The 17,489-nt window shown below is 43.9% G+C and overlaps 1 protein-coding gene across 4 annotated transcripts; it reads left to right on the top strand.

Annotated features, from left to right (window-relative positions):
- The first annotated feature begins 5,619 nt into the window (after window positions 1-5,619).
- Window positions 5,620-17,308, top strand: LOC125513246. Of its 4 annotated transcripts, none has more exons than XM_048678299.1 (9): window positions 5,620-5,879; window positions 13,334-13,484; window positions 13,584-13,712; window positions 13,823-13,938; window positions 15,315-15,396; window positions 15,577-15,636; window positions 15,724-15,831; window positions 15,921-15,966; window positions 16,318-17,308. In XM_048678299.1, exons 1-9 carry the CDS (start codon window positions 5,806-5,808, stop codon window positions 16,533-16,535), a joined length of 984 nt encoding a protein of 327 aa, XP_048534256.1. In that variant the 5' UTR covers window positions 5,620-5,805; the 3' UTR covers window positions 16,536-17,308. The 4 variants fall into 4 exon arrangements, with proteins under 4 accessions (XP_048534256.1, XP_048534260.1, XP_048534259.1 ...); XM_048678303.1 differs by lacking the exon at window positions 5,620-5,879 and adding an exon at window positions 12,343-12,854 and having other exon boundaries at window positions 13,358-13,484; XM_048678302.1 differs by lacking the exon at window positions 5,620-5,879 and adding an exon at window positions 12,344-12,854.
- Window positions 17,309-17,489: the final 181 nt, after the last annotated feature.

Below are 17,489 nucleotides of genomic sequence, written 5' to 3'. Positions count from 1 at the left end.
CTATATCAACCGCGTTGATAAACGCTTCCGCTTAGCAATCTACAAGGGTATGTAGATGCTCTCCCCCTCTCATAGCTATACATCTTCATGGATAGATCTTGTGTGTGCATAGAAATTTTTGTTTTCCATGCAATGTTTCCCAACAGCAACGTACACGGAGAAGAGTCCCACACTGGATCACTCAGTCCTGTCACGTTGCACATCACGTCTAAAAGGAGCTTGGGTCAGTGTAGAGTGCTTGGAACGAACAGGAACACACTTCTTGGATGTAGGCTCCATGAAGAAGAAAGCCTGATATGGATCGGTGGCAAGGATGAAGTGTTGCAATGCATTCGGGATCAATGAAGGTTTCGGTGGCTCTACTTTTGTCCTATCATTGCGGGATCCCTCGCTCCAGCGTACGCCATCATTCGCTCTCTCGACCGTGTCATTGATAGGAAGCTATGAGGAAGGGAGCCCTGTCGAATTGTAGTTACTTTATTGGTAATCAAGTGCATGTGATTAAATGGGTGCTCTCACGGAGTTGCAGTGTTTTTATTGAAGTTTTAGAAATATTCATTTTGCATGGATTACTACCACACATAAGATGTCTTCAAGAAGTTTCGTCATAATTCTTAGTTGTAGGAGTTACTTTGTAGTTTTTGGGTTTTGGATTCAAAGCATTCTAACGTAATAGTTGCCAAAATGAATAGAGTTAAGATAATTTAAAAAAAATGTCACCATAGTTTTTTCTGAAAAAGAAACTTATTCCCTTAGTAATCTAACAACACAGAACCAGCAACAACACCGATGGGTGCCGCTGACCTATGGCCAAGGGGTGGCCGTCACGCCCCCTTCCTATCCAGCAATCCAGACAAGGCCCTACCTACGTGACACCTAGGCGCCACGAGCAGCAATCCTAGGTAGCAACATCGACAGTCGACGGCAATCAACGAGCAAGGCAAAACCATCGATCTCGTGTTCCTCCCTGTCTGAATCCTTCCCTCCTCTCGTGATCAAGGCCCATAGGCACCCCCTATGTCCACAAGAGCTCCAGTCGACGCCAGCAATGACTACGGACAGCGGCTTGATGACAACGTCACAAGGTGACCCTTCTCCACACATTAGTTATCACTTCTGATCAGTCCAGCTTCTCCTCTAATTTTCTCTATCTCCCCCGTGAGTCATGAGAGTAATAGGAAAGAGGAGAGTGGGGAGAAAGAGGTAAGAAAGACACAGAAGAGGGAGTGAGAGAGGGCAGGGTGCAAATGGTCATTGGAAATGTGAGATTAGTGTGAGAAATACACTAATAGGAAAATATGGCATCTTATCGAATAGTCAAAGCAATTTATCTAATAGCCCAACAAGAACAGGCTCTGGCACACGCGAGGTGACGAAACAAGGGGAGCGGCTAGTCATCGGGTACCCCCTACAATGGGGTAACCAGTGGAGCCACCCAGTGTGGTGCACCCGGTCGCCTCCACATGTCGCGCGTTGGACGCACAAGTGGGCACGTGTTTTTTCCCGATTTTTTTATTTTCGTTGGGTTTTTCCTAGATTTTTGTGTTTTTTTACGGTTTTTGTTTTCCTTGCGTGAAGCATACTGTGTGAAAGAGCACAATTGTGCTTCCCGAAAGTGACAACCACAGTTATTCTTCGGCGAGAAGAACACTTGTGCTTCACATAGTTGTGCTTTTTAAAAGAGGGAAAACGTAGTTGTACTTCATCGTGCAACAATTGTCCCGAAAAGTAGAATACACGGTTGTGCTTCCAATAAAAGTGAAAAGCACTGTTATGGTTCTGGTTTTCTTTTTCTGGGTTTCCCTTTTTTTCTTCTAGTTTCGGTGATTTGGGTTTCCCTTTCTTCTGTTTCTAGTTTTTTTAGAAAAAAAATATTTTTCTTGTTAACTTGGGATTTAGTTTCAAAGATCTTAACGCAAGAAATGAAACGGTGAAAACGGTTTATGATTTGGACGCAGGGCACAAGAGATAAAACGTTTTGAAAAATAATATAAACAAAAACACAAAACTCCCTGTAGCAAAAAATATCAAATATGTAGTGCAACTCTTGTAACCATGAGATTTTTATTAGCATACAAGAGGGGAGGGGCGATTTGGCTCCCAAGCTCATCTACACCCGCCATGAACAGTGAAAATATACTGGACAAATTCAAAGAAAAAAATACTGGACAATTGAGGATCTAAACTCATGAACAAAATTACAAAAGAAAAAAACAAAAGAACTAGAATGATGAACGATTCTTGAACAATATCCCCATAGCTTCCGGCACTCACTTGCTTAATCTCATTCACAACTACCTTGCATTCTGAAGCCACCTGAATCCTCTATAGATAGAGATTGTCTACAAAGGCCAACACCTCCCTTATTGCCATCGCCTCCAAAGTAGGTGGGTCACTCGCGGATCATTGACAGCACTATAGCAAAGGCACCTAAGAATGTTCCATGGTGATTTCTACATGTCGCTCCAACAGTCCCCAAAATGCTTAATTCTTGTCAAAGCGCCATCCACATTGATCTTGGAGATACTCTCGTGAGGGGCAAGCCATCGCGATAGTCTTGATGTTGTTCCTCTTGCAGCAGCCATAGTTGGCTTGTCCCCATATTGCATGTCCGAAATAAAAGAGTTGATGAACATGTGTGTAGACAAACGGCCTCTAAAAAATGTCCTCACATATGGCCTTCCTTCTGGCTCCCTAAATCGCCCATAGTGTCACCACCAGTCTAGTAAAGTCCACATGCCATAATGAATCATGTAAGGACACAATCCACTTTCTAGCACACGGCTCTTGGTCAAGACACATTCGTTCAACTGGCTTCTCTAAATATAATGACCACACACTCTGAGCCATGGAACACTCAAGCAAAGCGTGTCGCCACATGTCATACACACCGCATATGGGGCACGCTGGTGTTGTGGACACGTTGCGATGTTGTAGTAGTTCACCCATGGAAATTGAATGTTGCACGAGTCTCCAGACAAACACCCGCAGTTCTAGATGGCATATTGATCTTCCAAAGCTTCGTCCAACTCTTGCCTTCTGATGCAGTGCCAGAAGGCCTGCCGTTGTGCTCCATCCAGTCCAGCCTAATTAGTTTCGTCGATAGGATCATCATATACCCTGAACGCACTAAAAAGTTTCCCCGGTTCTCCTCGCTCCATGCCCAGAAATCCTCGACTCTCCTCATACACAAAGGTATTTTCAAATTTTCTTCAGTATCAATCGTGACAAACACAGTGCACACCAAGTCCTCCCACCATGAGGACGAAGTGGGATTCGAGGGGAGCTGCCGGGTGGGAGCCCTCAACCAGGGGCGGGCGACCGAGATGGGTCGGCCCGTGCACGCGGCAGGCCCAGGCTCTTTTTTCTGTTTTTGTTTTTTTGCTTTATTTTATACTTTAAAATATTCTAAATATATATTACAAAAAACATTTGAAAAGGGGTTGAAGAAGTATTTAGAAAATATTGAATAAGTATTTTAAAAAAATTGATCATGTATTTGAAAAATGTTAATCAAGCATTTAGAAAAATGTTGAATGTAAATAGAAAAATTGTTGATCATGCATTAAAAAAATGCTGATTTTTTTATCATGTATATAAAAATGTTAATGAAGCATTTTGAAAAAAAAATGTTGATCAGGCATTTGAGTTAACCAAGCATTTGGGAAGTGTTAAATGTGTATAAAAAATGTTGACCATGTATTAAAAAATCATGAATTTTTTTGATCTTGTATATAAAAATGTTAATCAAGCATTTGAGAAAATGTTGAACAAGTATTCGAAAAATGTTAATCAAGCATTTCGAAAATGCTAAATGTGTATAAGAAAAAAAATGTTGACTATGTATTAAAAAATGACGAATTTTTTAACCATGTATATAAAAATGTTAATCAAGCATTTAAAAAAATGTTGGACAAGTGTTTGTAAAATGTTAAATGTGTATAGAATTAATGTTGGTCATGTCTTATAAAAATGAACTTTTTAAAACTATTAATCAAACATTTTAATATATAAAAATATATAAAAAATGTTGACAATGTAACAATAAATGTTAATATTTTATTTAAAAATGTTAGTCAAGCACTTGAATTTTTTAAATATGCATAGAAAAAATATTGACTCTGTATTACAAAAATGTTTAATTTGTATTAGAAAAATGTTAGATGTATATTAGAAAAATATTGTTGACATACACAATAAATGTGGAACAATAACCAATAGAACAAAGAAACCCGAAAAAGAAACAAATAAACATAAGAAGAAAAAAAGGAAGAAACAAAATGCGAAAAAATGAAAAAATGGAGAAGAAAAAAAGGAACAAAAGAAAACAGAAAAATAGGATTTCTTTTGACTACGTAACCACGAACTCGTGTGTAACCACGAACGGAAAGACAAGAAAAAAAAAGTCAAGTCTTTTACCGCAAATAGTTTGCGCCTCTGTGTATCCACGAAGACAAAAATGGCGCAGTGGCTAGCAGCTTGTTAAGCTATCGAAGTGACCAGGGGTCGAATTCCTTGCCCCCATTTTTGTTCCTAGTTTTTCTATTCTTTGTACGTGCTAATGGGCTAGCCCGATTACTCCATACGCTTCAGTAAGAGAACCATCTGTCTCGCTTAATGCGAGAAATAGCACTCACGCTCAACCAGTGATTTCACGGAACAAGCCGTCTAGCGAAGGACGGATCTACATGGGTGGGTCGTGTTTTGGTCAGCCTATTTATATAGGATTCGGCGCGGCCGCGCCCCGGGAAAACATAGAGGAGATGGGCTGCAGTCAAACAAATAAGCCCATCAAGCTGTCTAGCGTCCCTGGTGCGAAAGGACTCACCCGAGTGGCCCAGTCCCTTATTCCTCTCTGCTCGCTCTATGGCTTTCCATATTTGAACTCGCCGCCAGCCGCCTCCCAACTACCTCCTCCGTTCTAAATTACTTGTCTTGAATTTGTCTAGATACAGAGGTATCTAGCACTAAAATGAGTCTAGATATATCCATATCTAGACAAATCCAAGACAAGTAATTCGGAACGGAGGGAGTACCTCCGTGGTCCATTTCTCGCCGGCCACTCGTCGTCGCCTCCTGCCGCTTCATTCCCTGCCTCGTCGCGCCCTTCCTCACACGCAACTGCCACGCCCGCTCACTCACCGCACCCAGCCGCCCAGCCCATAGCCTAGTCCTGTTCGGCGGTCGGCGGTGTGCAAGCCTGCCCACGTGATACGTGCACCCTACCTTGCACTATAGCAGCAACCTGCGACCACCGGCTGCTAGCTAGCCCTCCCACCGTCCCACGATTAAACACGCTACACATGTACGGTTATCCTAAATTTCCATGGTCCCTAATTTTGTCAATTTCGGATTCAAACCTTATATTGGTTGATTTATTTTCTATTGTTCAGCTATGTTTGATACTAATGCAAGGGATGTTAAAATGTATTTAGAATTGTTGAAGAATTGGTATGTACCATGTAGCCTTTTTTTAATGCAAAACTGAGACTTAACTGAGAATATTATTGTTTTTCTAATATCATATTGATTTATATCTATGTGCTATTGGTTAATTATTAGAATGTTCACATGTCATATTTGTTATCATTGTTTTGTAGATAGACTGACCTATTTTAAATTCCTAGATCCACCACTGCACAACTGCGGTGGAGCCACAACGTGGCCAGGGTGCGTCGTGGCCCACCTTTGGATTTTGGTTCAGCCTATTATACATATAAATCTCTATTTATTTATTTTTTTGCAGTGAAACGTGAGAGCTTTATTCAAACAAAGGAGCTCCTACGATCATCCGCCAACAGGCTCATGACCAGGAACAAGGGTTCTAAGTCCAACCAACTCTTAGTCACCATAAGCGAGCAGGCACGCTTCGCACATAAGTGAGCCGAAAGATTAGCTGTCCTACTTACATGTTGAATAGTAAAAAATCAAACGACATAGTAAGCTCTCCAATCTCTACCAAAATAGGAGCCACAATCGAGCGAGTGTTGTGGCGATCGTTCCAGAGATTCACAATCTCCAGGCAGTCCGTCTCCATGATCACATGTGAGTAGCCCCTGAGACTTGCAAATAGGACTCCCTCTTGTAGTGACAAGGATTCGGTGACGAGCGGGTCGGTAATACCAACCTGCGGTTTGCACCAGGCTGCTAGAAGGGCTGTCGAAGAGCGGGCGACACCTCTCGCCCCTGCCACTCCTGAATCGGAGTTGATGGCGCCATCAGTGTTGATCATGACAAAACCAAGTTCGGGCGGTCTCCAGCCATGCCCTGGAAGGATGGATGCATCTACACATGGGATCTCCAGGACTGCAAGATCCTCCCGAATACGGCGAACAGACTGCACCGGATCAGTATGCTCCTTCTCGTGTGTCCACCGGTTGCGCGAGGTCTAAATAGCCCACATAACTGAAATAATCTTTGCGCGTACCTGATCCGTGAAGCGATCATCACAGAGTATATCTCTTGACCACGTATTAGGATGCAGCCTTGGTAGACGGAAATCAAACCAAGTTTGGGCTTCATCCCAGAATCGTCTTGCATGCGAGCATGAACCAACGCATGCATTAGATCTTCCTCTTTTGCCAGGCATACATTACATATGCTTAAAGGTTTAATATGTTTGTGCTTCAGGGTAGCTTCATCCGGGAGAATTCCACGGATTACTCTCCACCAAAATACTCTCACCTTTGGCACAACTTTGAGCTTCCAAAGTGATGTCCACATCTGTTGATCTGTCTGTGAGGTGCCGGTAGCCGTCCCTTCCTCTAGAGCAACACGCTTCTTTTGATTCACGAGAGCACGGTACGCCGATTTGACAGAGTAAACACCTGAGGTTTCAAAAGCCCAAGCAAAATAATCTTCTCCTCCACCATTGCGTAGTGATATGTTTAAGATAGCCTCTGCGTCTGGTGCTAGGAAAGTGTTACGGATTAGATCATCCTTCCATCTCCAATTTACATCATCAATTAACTCCTGAACAAACTGGATTAGAGAATTGGCTGGCCTAATCATAGGGAACATGCGTATTGTACCTGGGATCCACTTGTCATTCCAAACAGAGATGGAACTGCCATCCCCAACACGCATAATCAGACCAGCTCAAAGAGCTTCCCGCCCAGCCACAATAGCTCTCCATATGGCAGAGGATGATTGCGACATTGTTGCATGCATGAAATCAGTATTTGGGAAGTACCTGCTCTTCATAACACGAGCACATAAAGAGTCTGGGCTGGTCATGAACCTCCAACCATGTTTTCCTAGGAGAGCAATGTTGAAGAGTTCCATATCACGGAAGCCCATTCCGCCGTTAAATTTTGGAGATGCGAGCGACTTCCACGATATCCAGTGCAAAGACCGTTTATCAAGTGAGCTCCTCCACCAATATTTCGCCATGTTTGCTGTATACTTCTTGCAAACTTTCTTCGTGAGGCAGAAACAGGACATGCTGAAGGTAGGTAGTGCTTGCACTATTGATTTCACAAGAATTTCACGTCCTGCACAAGCAAAATTCCTTTCAGACCATCCTCGCATGCTAGTCCGCGCCCGATCGCCAATATGATCAAACGTCTCGCTGGTGATCCTTCCCACTGCTGTAGGAAGACCAAGGTAGCGCTCACTGAATGCCTCCACGCAAATACCCAACCTTTGCTTCACTATGTGGCGTCTCCCTGTTGGTGTATTCGAAGAGAAGAAAACCGAGCTTTTTGTTTTATTCACACTCTGCCCCGAACAGTCTGCATAAATTTGTAGGATTTGATTCAATCTATCGACACTCCACCGTCGCACTAATGAAGATGAGGCTGTCGTCGGCGAAGAGTAGATGGTTGATCCAGGGTGACCTGCATGACACCTGAATACCTCTGTCCACAAAATGTCCACCAAAATGATTTAACAAGGAGGTTAGTCCTTCCGCACATAATAGAACAGGAAGGGGGACGCAGGGCAACCTTGTCTCAGTCCTCTAGATGGGGTGAAGGAAGGTAGTAATTCACCATTCATCCGAACTGAGAATCTGACGGAAGTGACGCACCTCATAATCAGACGAACAAAAAGAGCATCGAAGCCCAGTCTGAGAAGCATTGCTTCCAGGTAATGCCACTCCACCCGGTCATATGCCTTCATCATATCCAACTTAACGGCACATGAAAATTGTTTTCCTTTCTTCCTTCTTTTCATCGAATGTATACTCTCGAAAGCAACAAGCACATTATCTGTGATGAGTCGTCCCGGGACGAACGCACTCTGTTCCTCTCCCACTATCGCATCCATCCAAGGTTTCAAACGGTTGGTTATAGCTTTTGCCGCAATTTTATACGGCACTGGACAGAGCGATATAGGTCGGTACTGTGAGATAGACTGGGGGTGTCTCACCTTCGGAATGAGAGTAATTGAAGTGTCATTTCTACCCACTGGCATCTCTCCCCCGTTCAGAAAATCCAATACTACCGGCACTAGGTCCTTTTCCACAAGAGCCCAATGTCGCTGAAAGAAACCTGCTGTAAAACTGTCCACTCCCGGCGCCTTTGAGGGTGCCATCTGGAACAGCGCCGCCTTAACTTCAGCGGCAACATAGGGCTTGGTCAGTTCTGTATTCATTTCCTCGCTGACCCGCGCTGGTACAAACTGAAGCAAGCCCTCCATGTCATTAAAACCTTGAGAGGTGTAGAGCATCTGATAAAAGGATTGAACCTCTTCTTTGTCCTCTTCGGGTGTTTGACAGATCGTATCATCCCGTCTTCTCAGCCTCAAGATTTTTTTCATACGCTTATGCTGTCTTGCTTGGGCTTGAAAATATGACGTATTCCGATCACCGGCTCGCAACCAGCGGACTCGCGATCGCTGTCGCACCCATACTTCTTCCTGCCGAAGAGCTTCTCTCAATTTTTGTGCTGTAACTACCTCCTCATCAGAAGGACCACGCCCCACTGAATGTTTCCGGAGAGTTTCTAGCTTCTTCTACAACTTTTTAACAGTCCGGGAAAGGTTCCCAAACTCCCGGGCACCCCAGGTACCCAGTTCGCCCTGTAGTTGTTGCAGGGTACCGGCTATACCTGCAAGTCCCTGTCCCCGATGTAGCCTCTTCCATGATTCATTTACAAGCTCATCATAGTCTGCATGAGACTGCCATACATTCTCATAACGGAACTGCTTCTTCCCTTTATTATTCATAAGTTGATGCTCACTAAGTTCAATTATAAGAAAACAATGATCAGATTCTATGGAACTGACATGTCTCTCGAGTAAGGGGAAAAAGATTGAAAAAATCCTCATTTGCGAGCGCACGATCGAGTCGTGCTTTCACATTCGCTTCCCCTTGCTGTTTGTTATCCCATGTGTATTCCAAGCCATTCCACCCTAGATCCTGTAGGGCGCACTCTTGCACCACCTCGCGGAAGGCCCGCATCTGCCACTCCGGCCGTGCCGCCCGGCTGAAGTGCTCGGACCCATACAAGGTCTCATTAAAATCACCAACGCAGATCCAAGCTCGATGTTGGATCGCATAAAGAGTTCTCATGAAGCGCTAGCTATGGTAACGATTCTCTGCTCTCGGTGCTCCATAGAAACCTGTAAATCTCCATGGCGGAGAAACTTGTCCCTCCTTCTTAACTATGACGTCAATATGACTCAGACTATAATTCTTCAACTCAACTGAAACTTCCTTCGACCAGAACAGTCCAACACCACCACTCAGACCATCACTATCGATTGCGAAACAACCCGCAAACCCCAACGTGAGTTTCAGGTTTTCCACTCTCTTTGCCCTTATTTTAGTTTCCATTACAAATAAAAGGGCAGGACCTTCTTGCTTCACAATGCTGCGAAGCTCGCGAACTGCCTCGAGGTTCCCAAGCCCCCGGCAGTTCCAGCTCATGCAATTCATTTGGACGGGCAGGGCTGCACCGTAGCCTCTGCCGAATTTTCTGGTGTTGGCCTTCTTCTTCTTCCTAAGCCTGTCCTCTTCATTATGTCCCTCTGAACCATCCTCACTATTGCTCATGTCTTCATGCTCCACAGCAGATTTCAACAATAGTGGTTGATTAACTCTTCGGTATTCCTGGGTAGGCACCTCCGTTCTTTTTGGTAAGTGAGATTTGATCGGTGAGGTAACCTCCATAGTAGTTTTGCCCGTAGCAACATTACTAGAGTTCTTTGATTCTCGTTTGCTGGTGCTGGCTGTAGTGTGCTCTCTCTTCGTACTGTCACCCGAGAAATCTTTCCTCCTCTTCTCCGGAGCACGCAGGCCTGCCCCAAAGGGGAGATCTCCGTTCTTGTCTCTCTTCCCCGGGGTAGGGCAAAAGAGCTCCGAATGTCCCAAGCGGCCACAGGAGAAACAGAAGTGCGGCACATTTTCATATTGGTATCTCATACAAGTTCTTTGCTTCTTCCTCCTGGCTGATTCAATTAAATCCACCTCCAGAGGTTTACTCACATCAATGGTGACTCTCGCGCGCAAATAATCTCCCGTGTGGTCAAACTGCACCGAGGAAGCCTTCTTATCAATCTGCTTTGCGATTTCTTTACCCCATACATCATCCCTGAGATTGTAGGGAAGATTGATAACTCGTGCCCATAACTACAGCCGGTCAAAACTCACCTCATCCGGCCTCATACACTCCTCAAATTCAGCAAGGATTACCGCGTTCTTGCTCACATGCCACGGCGATCCGTCCCAGATCTGATCTCTGTCTCTCTTGGATTCAAACACAGCCACGAACATATTATCTCCCATGGACGTGAACTTCAACCCCCTAGGGTTTCCCCAAGCTGGGCGGAGGGCATTGCTTATGGTTCGGATATGGAGGAGATTGCGGTTCAAAACCTTCCCTGCAAGTAGCCACTTCACCGGAGCTTCGTCTTCCCGATCATCAATAACTAGAGGCGTCGCCTCCTTGTCGGTGATCCCGAGTTTTCCAAGGGCCTCTTCCAGTTGAGCCCTAGCCGCGCCCGACGATCCTGGTGCCGCCTGCGCCTTCTCTCCTTGGTTCTCTGTCCGCCCAGGCGTGGGATTAGACCCACCCCCCTGCCGGCGCCCGATGAGGACATCTTGCTCGGCCAATCACGCACCCCGCCAATCAAGATCTGGCGAGCGCCGCCGTGCTCCACGAAACCCTAATTGCCTAAGCGGAGGCTCCTAGGTTTCCGAAAAAACGTTATCATGGGCTGGAACATCTAGTTACAGGGCCAGAAAAAAATGGCCCAGTATACATACCAGTTGACAAATACAACCACGCCCAGTCCGGGCATCGCTATTCCTCGCGTTCAGCGAGTCGAGGCATCTGACTCACTGAAGCGCGTGAGCGTCTAGGCTGGGCCACCCGCGCTGGCAACACCGGCATGTTCCTTAGTTTTATTTATTTTTACATTTTTTGTTTTTGTTTTCATTTTTTATACTTTAAAAATATTATATATATATATATATTAAAAACACTCTTCAAAAATACATTTGATAAAATATTGAATAAGTATTAAAAAATGTTGAACAAGAATTTGTAAAATGTTGAGCAAGTATTTGAAAAATGTTGAACAAGTATTAAAAATGTTGAAAAAATATTTTAAATATTTTGAATAGGTATTAAAAAAATATTGAACAAGTATATAAAAAATGATGAACATGTATTTAAAAATGTTGAGCAAAAATTTGATAAATGTTGAACAAGTATTTGAAAATGTTGAATAAGTATTAAAACTGTTCGACAGTATTTTAAAAATGTTGAATAGATATTAGAAAATGTTGAACGAGTATAATACAATGTTGAACAAGTATTTGAAAATGTTGAATAAGTATTAAAAATGTTGATCAAGCATTTGATTTTTTTTGAATAACTATGAAAATGTTGAACAAGTTTTTGAGAAATGTTGAACGTGTATACAAAAAATGTTGACCACTTATACAAAAAATATTTTTGACATATATGAAAATGTAGAGTGAAAACGAAAGCAAACATAAAAAACAAAGGAGAAAGGAGAAACAAAAAATGAAAAAGGAGGAAAAAAACGAAGGGACAAATGCAAAAAAGAAAGGAAAAGTTGGAGAAGAGAAAAGAAAAGAAGAAAAATGAATAAGCATTAAAAGAGGAGAAATAGAAAAGAAAGCTCCGGTCTTTTACATCAACTAGGGTGCGAACGCGAAATGATAAGTGGCATAGCGGCTAGCAACTTTATGTAGTCAATCTGTGGTTGGATGGTTAGAGGGACTATGATATTCTCAATCCACCAGGATTCAAGTTCGAGACGTTCACGTTGACGATGAGATGCCTACGGTGACTTCGTAAATTTCAAGATAATATGCCGGCTCAGTCTTTTAAAGATGCTCATAAAAATAGAGTGTGTACATGTTTATAAGGGTGAGTGTCTGCGCGTGTATATAAGCGCTTGCGTCTGTACTGTGTTAAGAAAAAAAACTCTATGCAGTACAGAATCGAACCCAGGCCCTCATTTTCTCTTACTTTTTCTATTTCTAAACGGTTCAGCGAGCCTCGCTAAATGCGAGAAATAGTCCTCGCGGCCCAGTCCACATCGAGCAGAGCCCTTCCTCCCGACACGGCGACGCCCTCGCACAGCACTGTGCCACTGCCCGACATCGACGCCCAGCCGCCTCGCCGTCGCCGTTCCTCGCGACCTCACCGCCGGTCGCCAGCCGGAGCCCGGATCCCAGCCTCCCGGCGCCCGCGCCTCTCCTTCCCGCCCGGCCGGACGGCCCTCTGGTCCAGCCGCGCCTCCCTGCCCACGCCCCTCCCTGCGCGCGGCCGTGCCCCTGCCGCCGGCCGGAAGCCTGGCGCCCCTGCCCTCGCCCCCCTGCAAGTTTGGCGGCAGCCACTGCCGCTCAGTCACCACACCAGCCTCCGGAATTGAAGGTACCGAAATACCCTAATTTCTGATTTAGGGTTTCATTTTTGCACTATCCATACATAATTTTGCACATAATTTCGGCCTAGTCACATACATTGAGAGGGATGCTTTCTCAGAGGTGAATGAAGCTGATATAATTGATATCTTCATGGCAATGCAAAAACGTAGGCCAGAAACAGTCTTTTTGAATTTCTCAAGGTATGCACTATCTACTACTCCCTCCGTTCCAAATTACTCGTCGCAGAAATGGATGTATGTAGAATTAAAATACATCTAGATACATCCATACCTGCGACAAGTAATTCGGAACGGAGGGAGTATGTTCCATGTAGTATGTAATATGTAGGCTTCTTTATGCAAAACTAAGATTTAATTGAGAATTTTAGTGTGTTTGTAAGACCATATTGATCTATTTCTTTGTGATATTCGTAATTAGTTAGAATGTTCACATGTCCATATTGCTTATAATTTTTTTGGGGGGCAGACCACCCTGTCATCCCCTCTGCAGCCGGGCTCACGGAGAAGGGCGTCACCCCGCCATGATCGCCGCATCGGCGCGGCGGGTCGCTGCCGCCGCCGCTTCGTCTTCCCCGTCCGGCCATGTCTCCCAGCTGGCCTCGACGCTGAATCACCAGGTGAGTGTGGCGCGGATGAGACGCGCGCATCTACGTATCTATTTGATTTCATGCTCTAGTATGTTGCCAGGCGGTGAATAAACTTCTTTGTGGTTGCAGAGATGGATTCACGACCGGAACAAGAAGGCAATGGAGTTGGTGGCCAAGGGTTGGAGCGCCCTACAGGAGGTCGATCGCGTCATCGACTTCGCCGACCGCAACGACAAGCGACTAATCCCACTTCTCAGGGTACAGCTCTGGATTCACGTTCCCTCTCTTCCCCCATTTGGAACCATTCTGTTGTGACCTGTTGTTGGGGTTTTAACTTTTTGTTGTGCGATTCTTTCTCGGTGTCGAAGGGCGCAAAGGAGAACTTTGAGCTGGCTCTAGAGATCGACAATATGAATACTCACGCGAGATGTTGGCTGGCCAAGATGCATTTCAAGTACCATGTTCCCGGGGCGTGCAAGGCAATGTGAGTTAATTTTACCTCCCATGATGTTAGTGTTAATTTACTTACTTTGCTGTGTCGTTCAACCTGCTCATATGGCATGTACACTACTTTGTTGTTTCACTGCTATTCCAGGAATCTGTGAACGTGATGCAAACAACTAATTTTATCGTTGCTTATGTAGTTATGTTGTTGTTTTGACTCAATTTGAATCCTTTATAAGTGACCTTTTTTTTGCGAACTATCCTTTTTAAGGACCTGGCTATTATGTAAGTGCCATGATTCTGAATACTGGATACCATTGCGCCTCAGTTAGATAGTTGCATACCAGAATTATTTCTTAGTATTTGTTTTATCTGACGGACCAGTTGCAGATAATACTGTGCTTGTTTTATCTGACAGAGCTAAAGCTGCAGGATAATTTTGTTTGCATTGCATATAATTTGGCTAGCGCTGTAGGTATACCTTGTTAATTAAGTGTTTTAGTAATATTTACATATCAGGCAGTGTGAAGAAATCTTCCATAAAAGTGTGTCTTTGTTGATGTCCAAGTCACCGCTACTTGTATGGGTCTCGTTACTCTTGTAGCTACTATGCTTAGCAGCTCATGAGAAATACTAGTTTCCCCAACAAAGTTAAGAAGTTCGTGTGAATGTCACACAGCTTTGCTTATGAATCTCGGTTGATGTTTATAAGGTGTATGCAGCATTTGGGCAATGGGGTAATGGCCTGATGGGCATTGGTATCTACTATCTAATACTCCCTCCGTTCCTAAATATAAGACCTTTTAGAGATTTCACTATGGACTACATACAGAGCAAAACGAGTGAATCTACACTCTAAAATACGTCTATATACATCTGTATGTAGTCCGTATTGAAATCTCTACAAAGTCTTATATTAAGAAACAGAGGGAATAGAAAAGAGTAACTTGAAATTTTGTGGGTCAAAACCTCTTCAAAATCCTTTTTTTTTGCGGGTGAACCTATTCAAAATCCTAACTGGAACTGAACCTTATTGTCTTGGTCAAAATGTTTAATAAACCACTGGTATGCCTTGAGTTTGGCGCTTTGAGATAATTTGTACTGGCAATATATTTGAATTGCGGTTACTAACAACATTACGTGTCCAATTAGTCAGCAATAATTGCTGCATTAGTACTTACCAGGACAGAAGATTAACGAGATTAGCAGCTCCTTGATTGGAAAAGAAAATTGGGAACGATGTTTACTTTTTTGACCTTCAATTAAATCGTAAAATATTGAGTGAGGCAAACCATCCTTTTCTTTTGCTGCGTTTTAGTAGGAACATTTATTCCGCTACCTCCACATGAAGCAAAACTTGCCTTCAGTACACATTTCATGTGAATTATGCTCATCTCTCACTTTTCATGCGTACAGTGGTGCTGCTTTGCTTGTTGAAGCTGCGAACATGGGTGATCCAGAGGCACAGTATGAACTTGGATGTCGGCTAAGAGTTGAGGTTTTCACTCTTCATCTGCTTTTGGCATCTTTCTGTTCCACCTATTTAATTCTTTTTTTTGTGGGGCACTTTATTAATCGAATATTAGTTGTTTGCTGGGCAAATGATAGTTTCATTCCTTAGACCATTTCTGTGGAATATTTCTTCACCTCAGTTGATGGTTACCTTTGTTGCTTGTAGAATGATCATGTTCAGTCTGATCAACAGGCCTTTCATTATATAGAGAAAGCTGTTGACCAGGTATGCTCGCCACCTGAATGTTGATCATATATTTTCTACTATGCTTCTTGGTAAGCATATTCAGCTTTTACCTATCTTTGAATGCAGTTGCATCCTGGTGCTTTGTATCTTCTTGGTGCTGTATATATAACTGGGGATTGCGTTAAGAGGGACATAGCTTCAGCTATGTGGTGTTTCCATAGAGCTTCAGAAAAGGTAGTAAATGAAATAGATCACCTCAAAATTATCTTATTTACTTGCAACCCATGAATCACGTTGTTATTTCTGTTTTTCTGACATCTCAGGGACATGCCGGAGCTGCAATTGCATATGGTTCCCTTCTTCTGAAAGGTTTGTAGACAAGTACTCCCTCTGTAAAGAAATATAAGAGCGTTTAGATCACTAAAGTAGTGATCTAAACGCTCTTATATTTGTTTATGGAGGGAGTAACTCTTAGTGATCTAAACGCTCTTATATTTGTTTACGGAGGGAGTAACTCTTAACGTTTCAAGAGATAATCATGTGTCCTTATATTATTCTTCTTGTAATGGCTATTTTAGAGTAAACAGGTTGTGAAGTTATGGTTTCACCATTAATTTGGACAGCTCTTGGTCAACTGATTTTGTTTAATTTTGGCTGGAATTGTTAGATTACTCCAGACTCCAGGCCTATCTGTTTATGCTTACCGTGTGGTTGTTTCAGGTGCTGAAGTGCCTGAAGTCATTACCAGGTTCAACTCAGGCAAGAGTCCGTCAACTGGGAAGGTGCGAAAAAGGACCATACAGCAGGACCCAGTAAAGCTGGCAAAGGAGCAGTTCCAGATAGCAGCTGAGTCTGGATCTGACCTCGGTTTACGGTGGTTGAAGAGGCTTGGAGATTACGAAAAACAGCCCGAAGAGCTAAAGCAAATCCAGCAATGACCTCCAGCGAAAGAATACCGCTGCATTCGGCAATTAGGCCCAGTTCTTTTGAACAGATTGTGAAGAATCTCGTCCTGGAAAATCCTGAGCGAAAAGAACTCGATTTGCCTTCCAAAATCTCGAGCCAATTCTGCAGAATCCTAGTGCAATTCAAAATCCTCGAAAAACATAGATTTTCACAGAATCCCAGGATTCTGGTAAGTCCCACCAAAGAAAACGTTTCGGATATGAGAGTACCCCTATTGGAGGAATAATTTACAGCCAAACTGCCCCTTTTGCACGACTGAACGGCCCAGCAAACGCTCGATCCCCACGAGCGCTAGCGGCGGCGGGAGCTCCACCAGCCCGCCACCGGCCACCCCCTGGCAGCCCAGCCTACACGCCGGTTCTCGCCTTGGGGCGGCCCCTCTCCTCACGACGGCCCGCCTCGCCGCCGCCAGATGGGAACACCGACAGCACCCCTCCTCACGTCGCCGCCGGACGGGAGCTCCGTCAGCCTCGCTCCTCGCGACCCCGCTGGACGGGCAGCCCGCCGCCTCTGGTCGCCTCTGGCCGCCCTGCCTAGACGCCCGATGGGAACTCTTCTTCTTTGTCTCGTCTCTCTTCTACCTCTGTATTCTTTTCTGTTTCTCTGTTAACATCTAGGTGAATAGATGGATGGATAGATGCATGTATTGATGAATAAATGGTACTGCTAATGCATTGATGTATGTTTAAATTTGTATCTGTCGCTTGACAATTTCAATTTGGTAATTGCCAATTTGGTACTGCTACTTGGTGCTTGGTAATTTTGGTATGTGCTGATGAATAGATGCGCTAATGGCTGTATGTTTTAGATGGAGAAAGTCAGTGCAGCTAAAGCTAAAGTGTTAACAATTCATCAAACATTTTCTGTCTAAGGGCAGTACAGACATTTCGCCACATAACTGAATCCACAATCTCAAACTACAATCT

This window comes from Triticum urartu, chromosome 6 (genome assembly GCF_003073215.2).
Source record: "Triticum urartu cultivar G1812 chromosome 6, Tu2.1, whole genome shotgun sequence".
NCBI lineage: Eukaryota > Viridiplantae > Streptophyta > Magnoliopsida > Poales > Poaceae > Triticum > Triticum urartu.
The sequence above is the reverse complement of the archived record's forward strand: the minus strand, read 5'-3'. Positions and strand labels throughout refer to the sequence as shown.